General features: G+C 38.3%; 2 protein-coding genes across 2 annotated transcripts; both read left to right on the forward strand.

Moving 5' to 3' along the window:
- Positions 1-9,886: 9,886 nt before the first annotated feature.
- LOC123912750 (classical arabinogalactan protein 5-like) lies at positions 9,887-10,556 on the forward strand. Its single transcript, XM_045963309.1, has one exon. The coding sequence runs from the start codon at positions 9,978-9,980 to the stop codon at positions 10,377-10,379; it is 402 nt and encodes a 133-aa protein (XP_045819265.1). The 5' UTR covers positions 9,887-9,977; the 3' UTR covers positions 10,380-10,556.
- A 2,023-nt stretch (positions 10,557-12,579) lies between these two features.
- Positions 12,580-13,271, forward strand: LOC123912751 (classical arabinogalactan protein 5-like). Its single transcript, XM_045963310.1, has one exon. The coding sequence runs from the start codon at positions 12,687-12,689 to the stop codon at positions 13,074-13,076; it is 390 nt and encodes a 129-aa protein (XP_045819266.1). The 5' UTR covers positions 12,580-12,686; the 3' UTR covers positions 13,077-13,271.
- The last annotated feature ends 803 nt before the right edge of the window (positions 13,272-14,074 follow it).

Raw genomic sequence — 14,074 nt, forward strand, 5'->3', positions numbered from 1 at the left:
ACTCGGGGAGCTGCCCGATATATTCATTTCCTTTGGAGGATGCATTGAAGACTCTCCTTGCAGCTTCAATGTCTCCATGCAGTGTCGCAACTTGGCCTTTATGAGTATAATACTTCATCTTGAGGTGGGCGGTTGAAGGGACAGCCATTAGGTCAGCAATAGCTGTTCTGCCTAAGATGCACTGGTAGAGAGAAGGGCAGTCTACTACCAGGAATTTCACTTTGATAGTTTTTGCAGTTTCTTCAGAGCCAACGGTGACTAGCAGGTCTACATAGCCCCATGGCTTGGTTGTTGCTCCATTAAATCCGGAGAGATCAGATCCAAAATAAGGAGTGAGGTAGGTTTCATCTAGTTGCAGAGTCTTGAAAAGTTGGGAATACATGATATCACAGGAGCTTCCTTGGTCGACCAGTACCCTGCGGACGTCCATATTTGCCATGTCCACTCTGATGAGCAGGGGTATCTGGGAGTTTGCAGTTCCACCGGGCAGCTCTTCCATGTAGAAGGCTAAGGGCTTTGATTGCCCTTTCGGTTTATCTAGAGTTGCGCTCAGGTTGGAGGAGCCATCTATCAATTCTTCAAATTTTCTCTTGATGGACCCCACAGTCTGTTTGTCAAAACCTCCACCAGAGATAACCATAGCGTGAGCAAGTGCGTCCCATTTGCTCAGCGTGGGGGCAACATAGGTGTCGTCCAAGTAGTCAGGGACAAAGAAGTCTTCAGTTCTGGAGATGGCAAGGGCAACTGGTTTGTGCCCGGATTTTTCTGGTGCAGCTTCTTCAGTGTTGCTGGTCTCAGCAGCTTCTGCCCGGGGAGCATTGCCCCTCTTCACGTATTGTTTGATTTGCCCATTTCTAATCAGAATTTCAATGGCGTCTTTAAGTTGTATGCAATCGTCAGTCAGATGGCCGTAACCTTTGTGATACTTGCAGTACCTGCTCTTGTCTTGGCCAGGCTTTGTGGGTTGTTGTCTTGGAAATTTAATTCCTGCTTTAGTGAACTCAGCTGAGTTGCACTCTTTCCAAATTTCTTCCTGGGATTTGCTAAGGGGAGTATAGTTGCTGAACGTGCTGGGAGGTCCACGGGGTTCCCTAGGCCTTTCGCCTCTTCGTCTTCCTCCTCCTCGGCTGGACTGTTCAGCATTTGAACGAGGAGCAGGTTGACTGTTTCCTGCTCGCCCATAACGGGCAGCATCTGCAGCTTGTTGCTCTTCATATTGGATATAGGGTTGAGATTTGAGGAGGAGGTCGCCAAAGGTGCGCGGTTTTTCGATTCCAACGGCTTTTGCAAAGTCAGAGTTTGGCCTAAGGCCCCTTTGGAGCAAGTATTTCTTCATATCATCAGTTGTTTCTACCTGGACGGCTTCTTTGTTGAACCTCTCTATGAAACTGCGGAGAGATTCATTATCAGCTTGGAAGATGGCATCCAGGACTGCCTCGGTTTTTGGTTGCTTGCGGGAAGCAGTGAAGTGCCTGCGGAATTGGTCGGACAGATCCATCCATGAGGTTATGGAGCGAGGAGCTAGGCTGTGGTACCAAGCCATAGCTCCCTTTCTCAGAGTAGTTGGAAATATTCTGCATCTAATTGCTCCACTGACCCTCAAGAAGTTCAGGGTAGCATTAACTGATGCGATGTGTTCATCTGGGTCAGAAAGTCCATCGTAAGCTGGGAGAGGAGGTGGTCGCTCACATCCCTTTGGAACGGGTGCTTGAAGTATGTCGTGAGATAAAGGGCAGCGGGGATCATCCTCGTCACTCTCATGTGAGTTTAGGGGAGGCGAGGCCTCACGATCAGGAGTTGGGCTCCTGGAGAATTGGTCAGTGTGATGGCTGCGGCTTACTGGCTGCCCTTGTTTGGTCATCAAGCTGAGTCCCTGGGGAGAATGACGACGAGGAGGTGTTCGGTCCACAATTTTTCCTTTCTTCACATTCGGAGAAGATATACCCTCGCGGGGAGGGGAGACATGGTCTCTTTTCCTGCCAGGTTGCTCGATCCTCTCAAGGGCAGGTCGTCGTTGTTTGACAGTTTCCTGACGAGGAGGGGATGGAGAAGTGGGAGTTCTCCTCGGGGGAGAGTTGTTCCTTGAGAGTCGCTGATTCCTTTCCAAGCGATCTAGTCTCATATTCTGCTCGTCCATTCGGCGATTCTGGCCTTGGAGAGCTTCGGTGGTTTGCTTTAGGGCAGCTATGAGTGCTGCTAGTTCAGCATTGGTAACTGAAGCAGTGGACAAGTCGGTCTCTGCTGATTTGCCCTGCTCGGACTGAGGGCGCTTCCCTGCCTGCTTCTCAGTCAAGACGACCAAGTCGCCATCCTCAGAAGTCCAGGAAGTTTCCTGCCCGTCTCTAGGGTCAGACTCGGGGAGGGCTTGGAGGTCAGTGATGAGAGCAGGAGACAGACGGGGAGAAGATGGAGGAGCAGCGTCCTCAACGTCATTGTTGAAATGAGATGAACTGGCCATGATGAAAAAGTGATTGATTGGTTTTGTTCTTTGGTTTATTTGCTCAAAACAAAGAAGGGGAGAACTCAGGTCCCCACAGTCGGCGCCACTGATCTTAACTGTTGATCAGAACAGGTAGAAGGCCAGCTGGAAGTCCGTTGAGCAGGTGGTAGGCAGTAATCCGAGCAGATGATCCACGGAGGGGGGGTTGTACCTGCAGGTGCTCCGATGCCAAAGTCAGACAAGGAATAGAGAGCAAAAGAGATACTAGAGAGAAGTTAGAGAGAGAGAGTAATTGTGATAATGAATAGTGTTCTACCTTGCTCTCCCATGAGGGAGAGTATTTATAGCCCCCAGCTCTGGGCCAAAGGTCCTCTTAGTGGGCTGGATTAGCCAAGGCCCATTAAGAGGGACTGCCAAGATATTACCCTTAGATAGTGGGTAGAGTAGTAATTTTACCCTATCTTGGTGGAGAGGTTGTGCCATGCTGACATGGAGGTGATTGGGCAAGCCATGTGGACTTTGTGAGGGTCTAGGTGGACTAGCATTAGTCTAGTCCAGAACAGGCCACTTTTCCTGTATAAGATTTAGTGCTCGAACAATACCCCTAAAATGTATTCAAAGACGTGTAAGGGAACATGATCTTTGTCAAATGCATTAAATTTAAGCATGTAGATAATATAAGAACAGGAAAATATATGTTTTATTGCTCACTATATTTGATATTCAATTAGTATATTTATACATAGTACATGATGATAAGAGTCAAGTAACCATCTTGCCTATATTTAAGATTAGCATAAAACTCTAACAAACTATAATAACATAGTTATCTAATGTGCAAGGATAAGTTCAAACTAAGCTACCACTCCTATACGCCCCCGCAAGACGGAGGAAGGTTCGATGACTCCAATCTTGGACTTTAGAAAATTGTGACGTGGGGAAGAAAGAGGCTTCGTGAGAAGATCAGCAAGTTGATGACTAGATGGAACATGTGAAACTTGTAGTTGGTTTTCTGCCACCAAGTCACGAACAAAATGATAGTCAATGGCTAAGTGCTTCATACGAGTGTGAAAAACAGGATTAGCACACAAGTATGTAGCTCCTATGTTATCTGAAAAGATGGTAGGAGGTTGATTAAGAACCAATCCAAGTTCATGCAAAAGTTGACGTAACCATAGAATTTCTGCAGTTGTTGTGGCAATCGTGCGATACTCAGCTTCAGTAGAAGATCGTGCAACTGTTGATTGCTTCTTGCAAGACCAGGAAATAGCATTGGGTCCAAGATAAACTATATAAGCACCAGTGGATTTTCTGTCGATAGTGTCTCCACCCCAATCAGCATCGCAAAATGCTGTAACATTTAAGTTGTTAGTCTTAACTAGATGTAAGCCATGAGAGATGGTACTTTTGAGATAGCGCAAAACACGCTTTAGAGCTTGCATGTGAGTTGTTGTTGGTGCTTGCATTTGTTGAGATAATTTATTGACAGCAAATGCAACATCAGGTCGCGTGATAGATAAATAATGTAAGGAACCAACCAAGCTACGAAAATGAGAAACATCACATGTAGAGGAGTCTTCATTAGCAGCAAGTGAACATGATGTGGACATAGGAGTTGAAACCGGTTTGGCATCTGACATAGAGGCTTTGTGTAGAAGCTCTCTAATATAATGATGTTGGGGGAGAAATATGCCATTAGAAGTTGGCAGAAGCTCCACGCCAAGGAAGTGACTAGGGGCTCCAAGATCCTTGAGAGAAAATTTTTGAGCCAAAGCCTGTTGAAACTTTTTAATAAAGTTAAGATCATTTCCTGTGAGAAGCAAATCATCAACATAGACAAGAAAATAAGCAGTGATACTCTCTTTCTTATAAATAAATAAAGAGGTGTCTGACTTTGAATTTAGGAACCCATAATTCACAAGAAAATTTTTGAGTGCATGATACCAGGCACGCGGGGCCTGCTTGAGACCGTATAAAGCCTTGTGAAGTTTACAAACATGGGTGGGAAAATTTTGATGAACAAAACCAGCAGGTTGGGACATATAGACATCTTCAGATATTGTGCCGTGTAAGAAAGCGTTGTTGACATCCATTTGACTAATAGTCCAACCTTTAGAGAGAGCAATACAGAGAACCATTTTAATTGTTTGAGGTTTAATAACTGGACTAAATGTGTCTTTAAAATCAACGCCGGGGCGTTGATGAAAACCTTTAGCAACCAACCTTGCCTTGTATCGAGCAATTGATCCATCGGGATTTCGTTTTATACGAAATACCCACTTGCAGCCAATGATATTATAATTGGATTGTGGAGGAACAAGAGACCAAGTACCATTTTTCATGAGAACAGTAAATTCGTCGGACATTGCTTGCTTCCACTCAACATGTTGAAGTGCTTGAGTAACACAAGTAGGTTCCACAGAGGGTGGAATTGGATATTTAGTCACCGAGAATAGTTGTTTGGGCTTAAAAATTCCATTCATGCCACGAGTATTCATGGAGTGTGTAGGCACAATTAATTTTGGATTTGGCGGTGGTGGAGATTGCAATGCAGGGTCATGAGTATCCGATGATGTGTACGACAAAGTAGGAGAATTTGGAGGACACGGGATACCAGAATTAATACGAGAGTTTGAATGGTTAGTTGATGATGGAGAGATTGACGGTGGAGAATATATTGGATTGGATGAGGGTGATGTCATGTTTATAGAGTTATTTGGTTGAGGAGAAAAAGGTTGGTTTGTTGGAGTAGATAATGTTTGATTTTGTGGAAAGTGAGTTGTCGTGAGTGGAGGATTTGTAGTGGGGTCACTTGCTAATATGATTTGTTGGGAATTAAGATTTGAAGCTGGATAAGTTTGAGTAAGTGGAGCAGCATGTGGAGCATTTTCAGTGGGATTTTGGTTGTGATATGGTTCAGCATTTGAATGAGAGAAAGGGTGAGTTGTGGTATCATTAATGTTTGGTGATAGGGCAGATTTGTTAGTCGGTGAATATGGAAAGATTGTTTCCACAAACTGAACATGTCGTGAGTAATATATCTTGTGGGTTTTAAAATTGTAACATATGTATGCACTTTGGGTGAGACTGTATCCAAGGAAAATGCATGGCTCTGACCTAGGTTGAAGTTTATTGTTAGTGTAAGGTTTCAGCCATGGAAAGCAAAGACAGCCAAAGGTTTTCAGTTTTGTGTAATTCGGACTAAGGTTAAAAAGGACAATGTGAGGAGAGCGCATGTTTAGTCCAGGGGTGGGTAAGCGATTGATTAAATAGGCAGCGGTTTGCAAGGCAAAAGTCCAAAAGGTGGGGGGAAGGGATGCATGATTGAGTAAGCAACATGCATTTTCAACCAAGTGACGATGTTTTCTTTCAGAAAGGCCATTATGTTCGGGTGTATGGGGTGGTGTGGTTAAATGAGAGATTCCATGTTGTTGAAAAAAGGATCGTAATTTAATGAACTCACCGCCGTTATCAGAATAAAATGTTTTAATTTTACAATTGAACTGATTTTCAACCAGGTTTTTAAAAATTGGAAAAATAAGGGAAACATCAGATTTTAACTTTAAAGGATAAAGCCAAACATACTTCGAAAAATGATCAATAAAAATTACATAATAACGAAAACCATCAACTGAAATGAATGGAGCTGGACCCCAAACATCCGAGTACACAATCTGCAAAGGTTGACTACTTACTAAACTAGACTTATAGAATGGTAACTTATGACTCTTATTTAAAAGACAACAAGAACATTTATTGAATGACCCACTAAAAGAAACATTGGAGGACTTCAAGGCATGAAGAAGAGTTGGATTGGCTGGATGACCAAGGCGGTGATGCCAAAGCTGAAGAGAGGATGATGAATGAGCAAACGAAGTTTGAGGAGATGAACGAGTTTTGGGAAGCTTGTACACATTATCTTCATTCAGACCTCGCAGTAAAATCGCCCCCGTGCTCAAATCCTTTACCTCAAAATGCCAAGGAAAAAATTCAATAGATACTTTGTTAGTTTGGCATAACTGTGAAACAGATATCAAATTGTGAGTGACATCTGGGACACATAAAATATTAGAAAGATAAAGTGGATTAGAGGATGCAGAAATAGTGGTTGAACCTAAGTGTGTGATTTGAAGATTTTTACCATTGGCTACTTGGAGTTGATCAACACCGGTGTAATCACTCTTCAACGAGAGATTATTGATATCATTTGTAATGTGATGAGAAGCGCCGGAATTAAAGAGCCAAGTAGGAGGTTCAGGATTGACGGATTTTGTAGCCTGAGCAATATGAGCCATAGGACGACCACGTTGTTTTCTGGGAAACCCACGGATTTGGTAACAGTTCTTAGCTATATGGCCATCCTTACCACAAAATTGGCAGGTGACCTGTTCATCAGAAGTTGTAGATTTCTTGTTCCTGGGAGCTGCTGAATTGGATGGAGAGCGGGTGAAGTTTTGTCCTCGTCCGTAGTTGTTTTGGCGACGATGAGCATAGTTGGCAGTCATAGGAGGAGTGATCGTAAGATTTTCATCACGTTGCAAGAACATTTCAAAATCGACTAGTTTATCATATAAATCATTGAAGAGGATAGGAGTATCACGAGTTCTAATAGATGCTGTAAACTCCTTAAAGGATGGTCCTAGACCATTTAGAGTATGAATCACCAGATCCATATCATCAACGGGATTTCCAATAAGTGTTAATTCATCGGCGATGGACCGAATTGTCTGCAGATAAGCAGAGACAGAGGATGTGCCCTTGGAGATTGAATTTAGGCGCTCCTTTAGTGACATGATGCGAGAACGTGACCTATTGGAAAAGGCTCGTTGGAGAGCAAGCCAAGCATCTCGGGATGTATCTGCCGAGGACATAACAGATATGGATTCTGGACCACAAGACCCAAGAAGAGCAATATAGAGAAGCTTATCTTGACGAACCCATGAGGAGAACGCTGGATTTGGACTTGCAGAATCACTTGTGCCGACAGTCGCAGACGGACATGGTGTTGTACCAGTAACGTACCCTTCAAGATCATGAGCAATAAGAAGGGAATTAATTTGTTTGTGCCAAGCAGGGTAATTTTTGGAGTTTAATTTGATGGGAAGATGAGTCTGTGTGTTGAATTCAACAAGTTTAAGTTGAGGTGTATTTGATGCAGCCATAAGGATTGATGAAAAGCTGTTAAGCAAAGGCTAAACTGATACCATATAAGAACAGGAAAATATATGTTTTATTGGTCACTATATTTGATATTCAATTAGTATATTTATACATAGTACATGATGATAAGAGTCAAGTAACCATCTTGCCTATATTTAAGATTAGCATAAAACTCTAACAAACTAATAACATAGTTATCTAATGTGCAAGGATAAGTTCAAACTAAGCTACCACTCCTATAGATAAAACAGGATCGAAATTTCTCATGTCAAATTTCGCAATTAAAGGATTTATCTTCTTCAAAAGGTCATTCAGAGTAGAGGTGTCCCATGGATTAATGCCATCATTTTCCAATGTAGCAGATTCTTTATAATTCTTAATTGATATTTGGAAATCTCAAAATTGAACTGAGAGAATGTTGAGGAAACAAGTGGCAGAGACCATGAAGAATAGTGCCATATAAAAGTTGGCTCAATTTTTAACTGTATGGGATTGTTCACTTTTCCAATATGATTTCATACCTTCTGGCTTGAAGCAGCATTACATATTTCAGAAATTCTACTGAGAAATAAGGCATATGCCTTCTCCAACCACTTAATAGGCTCTACATTTCTGTCAAACAATGACCAAACATAAAAATTAGAATTACAATCATCTAGAAAAGTCTCACACCAACAAACCAGAATAAAACAGACATAAAACACACTGCACAAAAAAATGAAACACAAAATATGTTTAGACACTTCGTGGCAAGTGGCCAGCTCATAACCAATATATTTACCATCTCAAAATAAGTATACTTCTTCTTGACATGAAGCTTTGGTTAATTCTGAAAGTGGGGGACTGTTCTAATTTTCAAAGAATTGAGTTAGTGGCTCATTTGGTATCAAAAGGTATTAATTATGTAGATGTATTTGGGAAACACTAATAAACACAACTTTTTAAATTTGATTAAAAGACTGTACTGGTTAAATTGGGGGGTGCAAGGATCTTATTGATGGGATAAGTGTTTAAATTGCAGATATTGTACCAAACCCTCAATCAAATGTACCACAAAATTATTGTTTAATTTCTATTTGTAGCGTCCTCGTGAGCTTAGCTCTATTGGTAGGGACATTGCATTATATATGCAGGGGTCGGGATTTGAACCCCGGATACCCCAATCCACCTTAAGGGTGGAATTTTTTAGCCACTAGGCTACTTGACCAATAAAAAAAATTCTATTTGTTGGTGATATTACAAACAACTGTTAACAATGGTTTTCTCAGTATGCAATGGGTTTGAAATCCTAGTATGTATACAAGTGTAAGAAACTTTAGAGAACTTATCCAATATTTGTATGACCCTACACAACTACATACCCCACTCAAGATTACAACAAACAGTAAATACTCACTATTCAAGTAACTACTGGTTTGAAGATTCACTCACATCTCATTTCATGGACTTGGGGTGAGGTGTGACTTCATCCACAAACTTATACATTTTTTGAGAGAGTACATTTAATATTTTTTTTTTATACAAGTACATTTAATATTTTAAAAGTGTAAAAAATTATCGTACCAACGTTAACTTTATTTATTTATTTATTATTTATAAGCGAAAAGAAAAAGTAGTCGCTTGCTCTCCATTTGGTGCAAGCTGGTACCGACTACCGACTCAGTCTCTGCCTCCCGTTTGGAAAGTATTTTAAAGCACTTTCTATACATTTTCCGACCGTTACGACTTTTCCTAAATTAATAAGTAAACAAACAGTAACAACCATCAATCCAACGGTTCTTATCATTCAAAGACAGCTGTGCCAGCTTGAACTTCAACATTCATTCCCTTTTCTCTCCCTCGCGTGCTGTTGCCTCTTCACGCCAACTCAACCTTAGTACTCCATAGTATTTTTTTTTTCTTTCCTTTTCTCTCACTTTAATTATTTTTTATAATTACTTTTTTAGAATTTAATTAATATTTACGATAAATACAAAAACTTTTTTCAATATCCAATCCCTAATTATATGTATATATTTCCTAATTATATTTTTGATAAAAATATTTCCTAATTATATTATATCAATATATTTTTCTTTTCTTTATTCAATTTTTTTCCCTTTTTAAGTTGATATTTTTTTTAATACCAAATTTATTTATTTTTAATATCAATAAAATATTTTGTTTCTTTGTTACACCTGAAAAACATAAGATAAAGTAGTGGACAAGTAATTGAAAAAGATCAACGGCTCAAAACGACTAATCCTAGAAACGCGTCATCACGCGATTACGCTTCTATAAATACCCTCCCAACCCTAATCTTTCTTCACCAAGTCACAAACACTCCAAATCTTCTCATAAACCCTAATTTTTCAATCTCCTTCTTAATCTTTCAACTATGGCTTCCTACACCGTTATGTTGATGCTTTTCGCTACATTGTTGGTGAGTTCCACCATCGCTCAATCTCCATCATCATCACCGACCAAATCTCCCGTTGCTACTCCACCAAAGGCTTCACAGTCTCCAGCGGTTTCTCCCTCCGCTACCTCACCGGTTTCTTCTCCTCCCGTCCCTGTGAAAAGCGCTCCTACTCCTTCACCATCCGCCATCAACTCTCCACCATCTCCTTCTCCTGTCGCCGCTGATTCTCCTGCCGCCACTCCTGCTGCTGTTACTCCATCATCGATCTCTTCTCCATCTGAAGCACCATCACCAAATGAGAACTCTGCTGCTTTGAACAGATTTACCTTCGCCGGATCTGCCGCTGTTTTGGTTTTTGCTGCGGCTTTGATGATGTAGAGAGTTACTGAGTTTTTTTATTTTGGTTTTAACTGTTAATCACGAATATACATGGATCGTGTGATTTATTTTGTTGCTTTTTCGATCTGTGTGACGATTCATTCATTCCATTATTTTATGTAATCTACTCCGTATTTATTTTTAATTTTAATGAGCTATACATTTTATTCTTTTCAATTTCTGTTATTTTTTGCAATTATTATTTTTATTATTTTCATTGTCAATTATTGTTTTGAAATTCAGAAATTGTAATCATGATTCAATTTTTATTATAACTGCGTTCAACCGAAAAACATTAAATATTAATCCATTAATTCCGAAAAAAAAAAATCAAGCACCATAATCAGAGATTCAAATACCTTGAATCATTAACAAATTACTTTAAAAAAAAGTAACTTTGCTTAAATCATAACCGATGTTTATTTTTAATTAAATCTTAAGAATTCTACTGTTTTGCTTAAATCTAAACAACAACAATCATTTTTACTAACAATTTGTGATCCTTCATTAATGTACAGGTAAAAATACATTAGACATTTCATCTTTTGAAATCAAGACTTTGGATTGTTATTTGACACAATAATTTTGATATCTATAATGGATGGATAATGTACTAAAGGGTTTAACTCAATGATATACTCCTTCGTCTCATAATATAAGTAAAAATTGGTCAATAAAAATTGATGTATTTGGTGTAAAATTTGGATCAGACCTATTTTTGCTTATATTTTGGGACGAAGGGAGCATGTATGTCCCCTTATTCCTGAGGGTTGATCGGTCGGAATATCAGTCGGTTTTGAGTCAAAAGTTACAAAATTGCAATCGCTTAATACATAATTTGGGTCTAATTCGGGTCACAGATATCATCCACAGATCCAACCAAAAAGAATTTCGCGTCCCTTACAACTTTTCTAAGATTGTCAGAGAACCATCCCTCAATATCATGTTCAAATCCCTTCACCATAAAGAGCTTCTTTAATCAAACATATCTAACCGTTTTAAAACGTCACACCCATTTTCCTAATAATGCTCAATTAAATATTTTTATAATTTAATTTATATGCACGGTAAAGTTATTTTACACCCAATTTATCCTATCCCATTTTATCCAATGAATTTTTTCCGGTAGTAAATCGAAAGAAAGGACAAGACAAATTTGAGGAGCACGAGACCATTCCAGTAATATAGTTTTTTCTCAAGGCGGTCATAACCGACTCCCATGTGTGAAGTTTCCTTAAATCAGATCATATTCGTAGTCCCGTGTACTTAATAGTAATTCACCCACTTTACAATTCAGAGATGAAGCCGCTTCTTTCATCCTAGAAGCATTAACGTTAGGAAAATGCTAAACGGTGTCTCCGGGGCACTAGTTAAGCATGTTAAATAAAAATTTTGTCTCGAAATGCGTGCATTCAATACCTCAAAAGTATAAAAAGTTATCTTTTCAATATAAATTTTATTTTTTATTTCCTTTTTAGGTATGCTTAACAAGTGTGCCGAAACACTATTTACCATGACCCCTAACGTTAATACCCACCAAAACAATATTGTGGAAGTGTAACATCTTAACTTTATTAACCACTTCATTTGTTATTGATACACCATCAAGAATCTGACGCCCTTGGACAAAAGTTGACCGAACTTTGAAAATTAACCGACCAATGAGATGGGTCTATAGTCTATATGCTCATTCATATAACCTAACTGCAATTAGTTTTTTATTTTAATTTAAAATTTGAAGAAACATAATTAAAAACATCAACTAAAAGCAAAAATGTTATTAGTTAAAATTTTATTTTATAAAAAACAAAAACATTATTCATGAACATGGTACTATATGCTATGTATGTAAAAAAAAATTAAAGTAGGTAGACAAATAATAGAGCAATATCTTATAAAAATAAAATAAAATAATAGTTATATTTTATTTACATTATTGTTTGCTTTTTTAAGAATATTTTAAAACAAATATATTATTGTTTGTTTTTTTTATAGAGTGTATTTACATGATTGTTTTGGTCGGTTTGTTTTATAATATTTTTATATCGAATATTTTTCAAGGATTACGAATATTTACAGCTTTTATACACCAAAAAAGAAAAGATCAACATTATAAAAAAAACAGAAGAAAAAAACAACCCAGCCGAGAAACGCGTCTTCACTTCACGCGGTTACGTTTCTATAAATACTCTTTCAACCCTAAACTCTTTTCTGCACCAAACTATCAAATATTCTTCTCTTCCAATTCTTCTAACTGCTTCAACAACTTTCTCAAAACTTCATTATCTTTTCATTCTTCTTTCTACAATGGCTTCCTACACCGTTCTATTCATGCTCGTCGCTACATTGTTGGTTAGTTCCACCATCGCTCAATCTCCATCATCATCACCAACCAAATCTCCCGTCGCTACTCCACCAAAATCTTCTCAATCTCCATCACCAGCAGTTTCTCCCTCCGCCACCGCACCGGTTGCTTCTCCTCCTGTACCTGTGAAGAGCGGTCCTTCTCCTTCACCATCCGCCATCAACTCTCCACCATCTCCTTCTCCTGTCGCTGCTGATTCTCCTGCTGCTGTTACTCCATCATCGATCTCTTCTCCATCTGAAGGACCATCACCAAACGGCGCCGCTTTGAACAGATTCACTTTCGCTGGATCTGCCGCTGGTTTGGTTTTGGCTGCCGCTTTGATGATGTAGAGAGTTACTCTGAGTTTTTTATTTTATTTATTTTGTTTTTAATCACGAATTTATATGGATTCGTGTGATTTATTATTTTGTTGCTCTTTTTGGATCTATGTGAGACGATTCATTCATTCCATTATTTAATATGATCTATTTACTATTATTTGATTTTAATTTTAATGAATGATATATACATCTTATTCTTTCAAATTCTGTTACCGTTTTGTGCAATTATTATTTATATTATTTTTATTGTCGATTTTTTTTCCGGTAGCCTCATTAGAATTTCACCTTTTAACCGTGAACATGTGAATGGTCCGAAGTAGGGTGTACATGGATTGAGCAAATCCGATCGATCCGGTCAAACTCACTCAATCCAACCCAAAAAAGTGGGTCGGGTTAATGAGTGAATATGAATTTCAAAAATGGAAAATCCATAAAAAAAATTGTTTTTCGGTAAAACCAAACTCAATCCAAAAGTGTTATGTATTTTGAAATAATTTTTACGAAAATACTAAAAATTTTGTCATCTGATTATTAAATATTTTTATATTGAAAATAAGTTATATATTTTTTATGAAAATAAAAAGATTGAATAAGTTTTATAAACAAATATGATAATTAATCGCATTATTCATCGTTTAGTCATTTGATATTAAAAAAAAAGTAAAAAAAAAAAAATCATTTGGATAACACACTATTCAATCCGTAAATTAGTGGATTTACAAAAAAATGATTGATTATTTTTAATAGTGAAAAAAAGTTACACTATTTTTTTAAAAAATAGAATGGTTGAGTTATTTTTATGAAAAAATATAATGATTCGACATTTTGATATTTAATATAAAAAAATAGAAAAATAATTTGGGTAACCCACTACCCAATTCAACCCGAAATTTAGTGGATTTACCCAACCCGGCCCAACGTTATAACTGAGTGATTATTTTATTAGACCCAAACTAAAGTACCCTGTGTGGTTCGGATTTTGGTTTTGGCCAAACTCAACCCAATCC

Source organism: Trifolium pratense, linkage group LG3, assembly GCF_020283565.1.
Source record: "Trifolium pratense cultivar HEN17-A07 linkage group LG3, ARS_RC_1.1, whole genome shotgun sequence".
NCBI lineage: Eukaryota > Viridiplantae > Streptophyta > Magnoliopsida > Fabales > Fabaceae > Trifolium > Trifolium pratense.

What these genes read in the sequence shown, in the direction of transcription:
- LOC123912750 (XM_045963309.1), top strand. Translation starts at nt 9,978, where the DNA reads ATGGCTTCCTACACCGTTATGTTGATGCTTTTCGCTACATTGTTGGTG.
- LOC123912751 (XM_045963310.1), top strand. Translation starts at nt 12,687, where the DNA reads ATGGCTTCCTACACCGTTCTATTCATGCTCGTCGCTACATTGTTGGTT.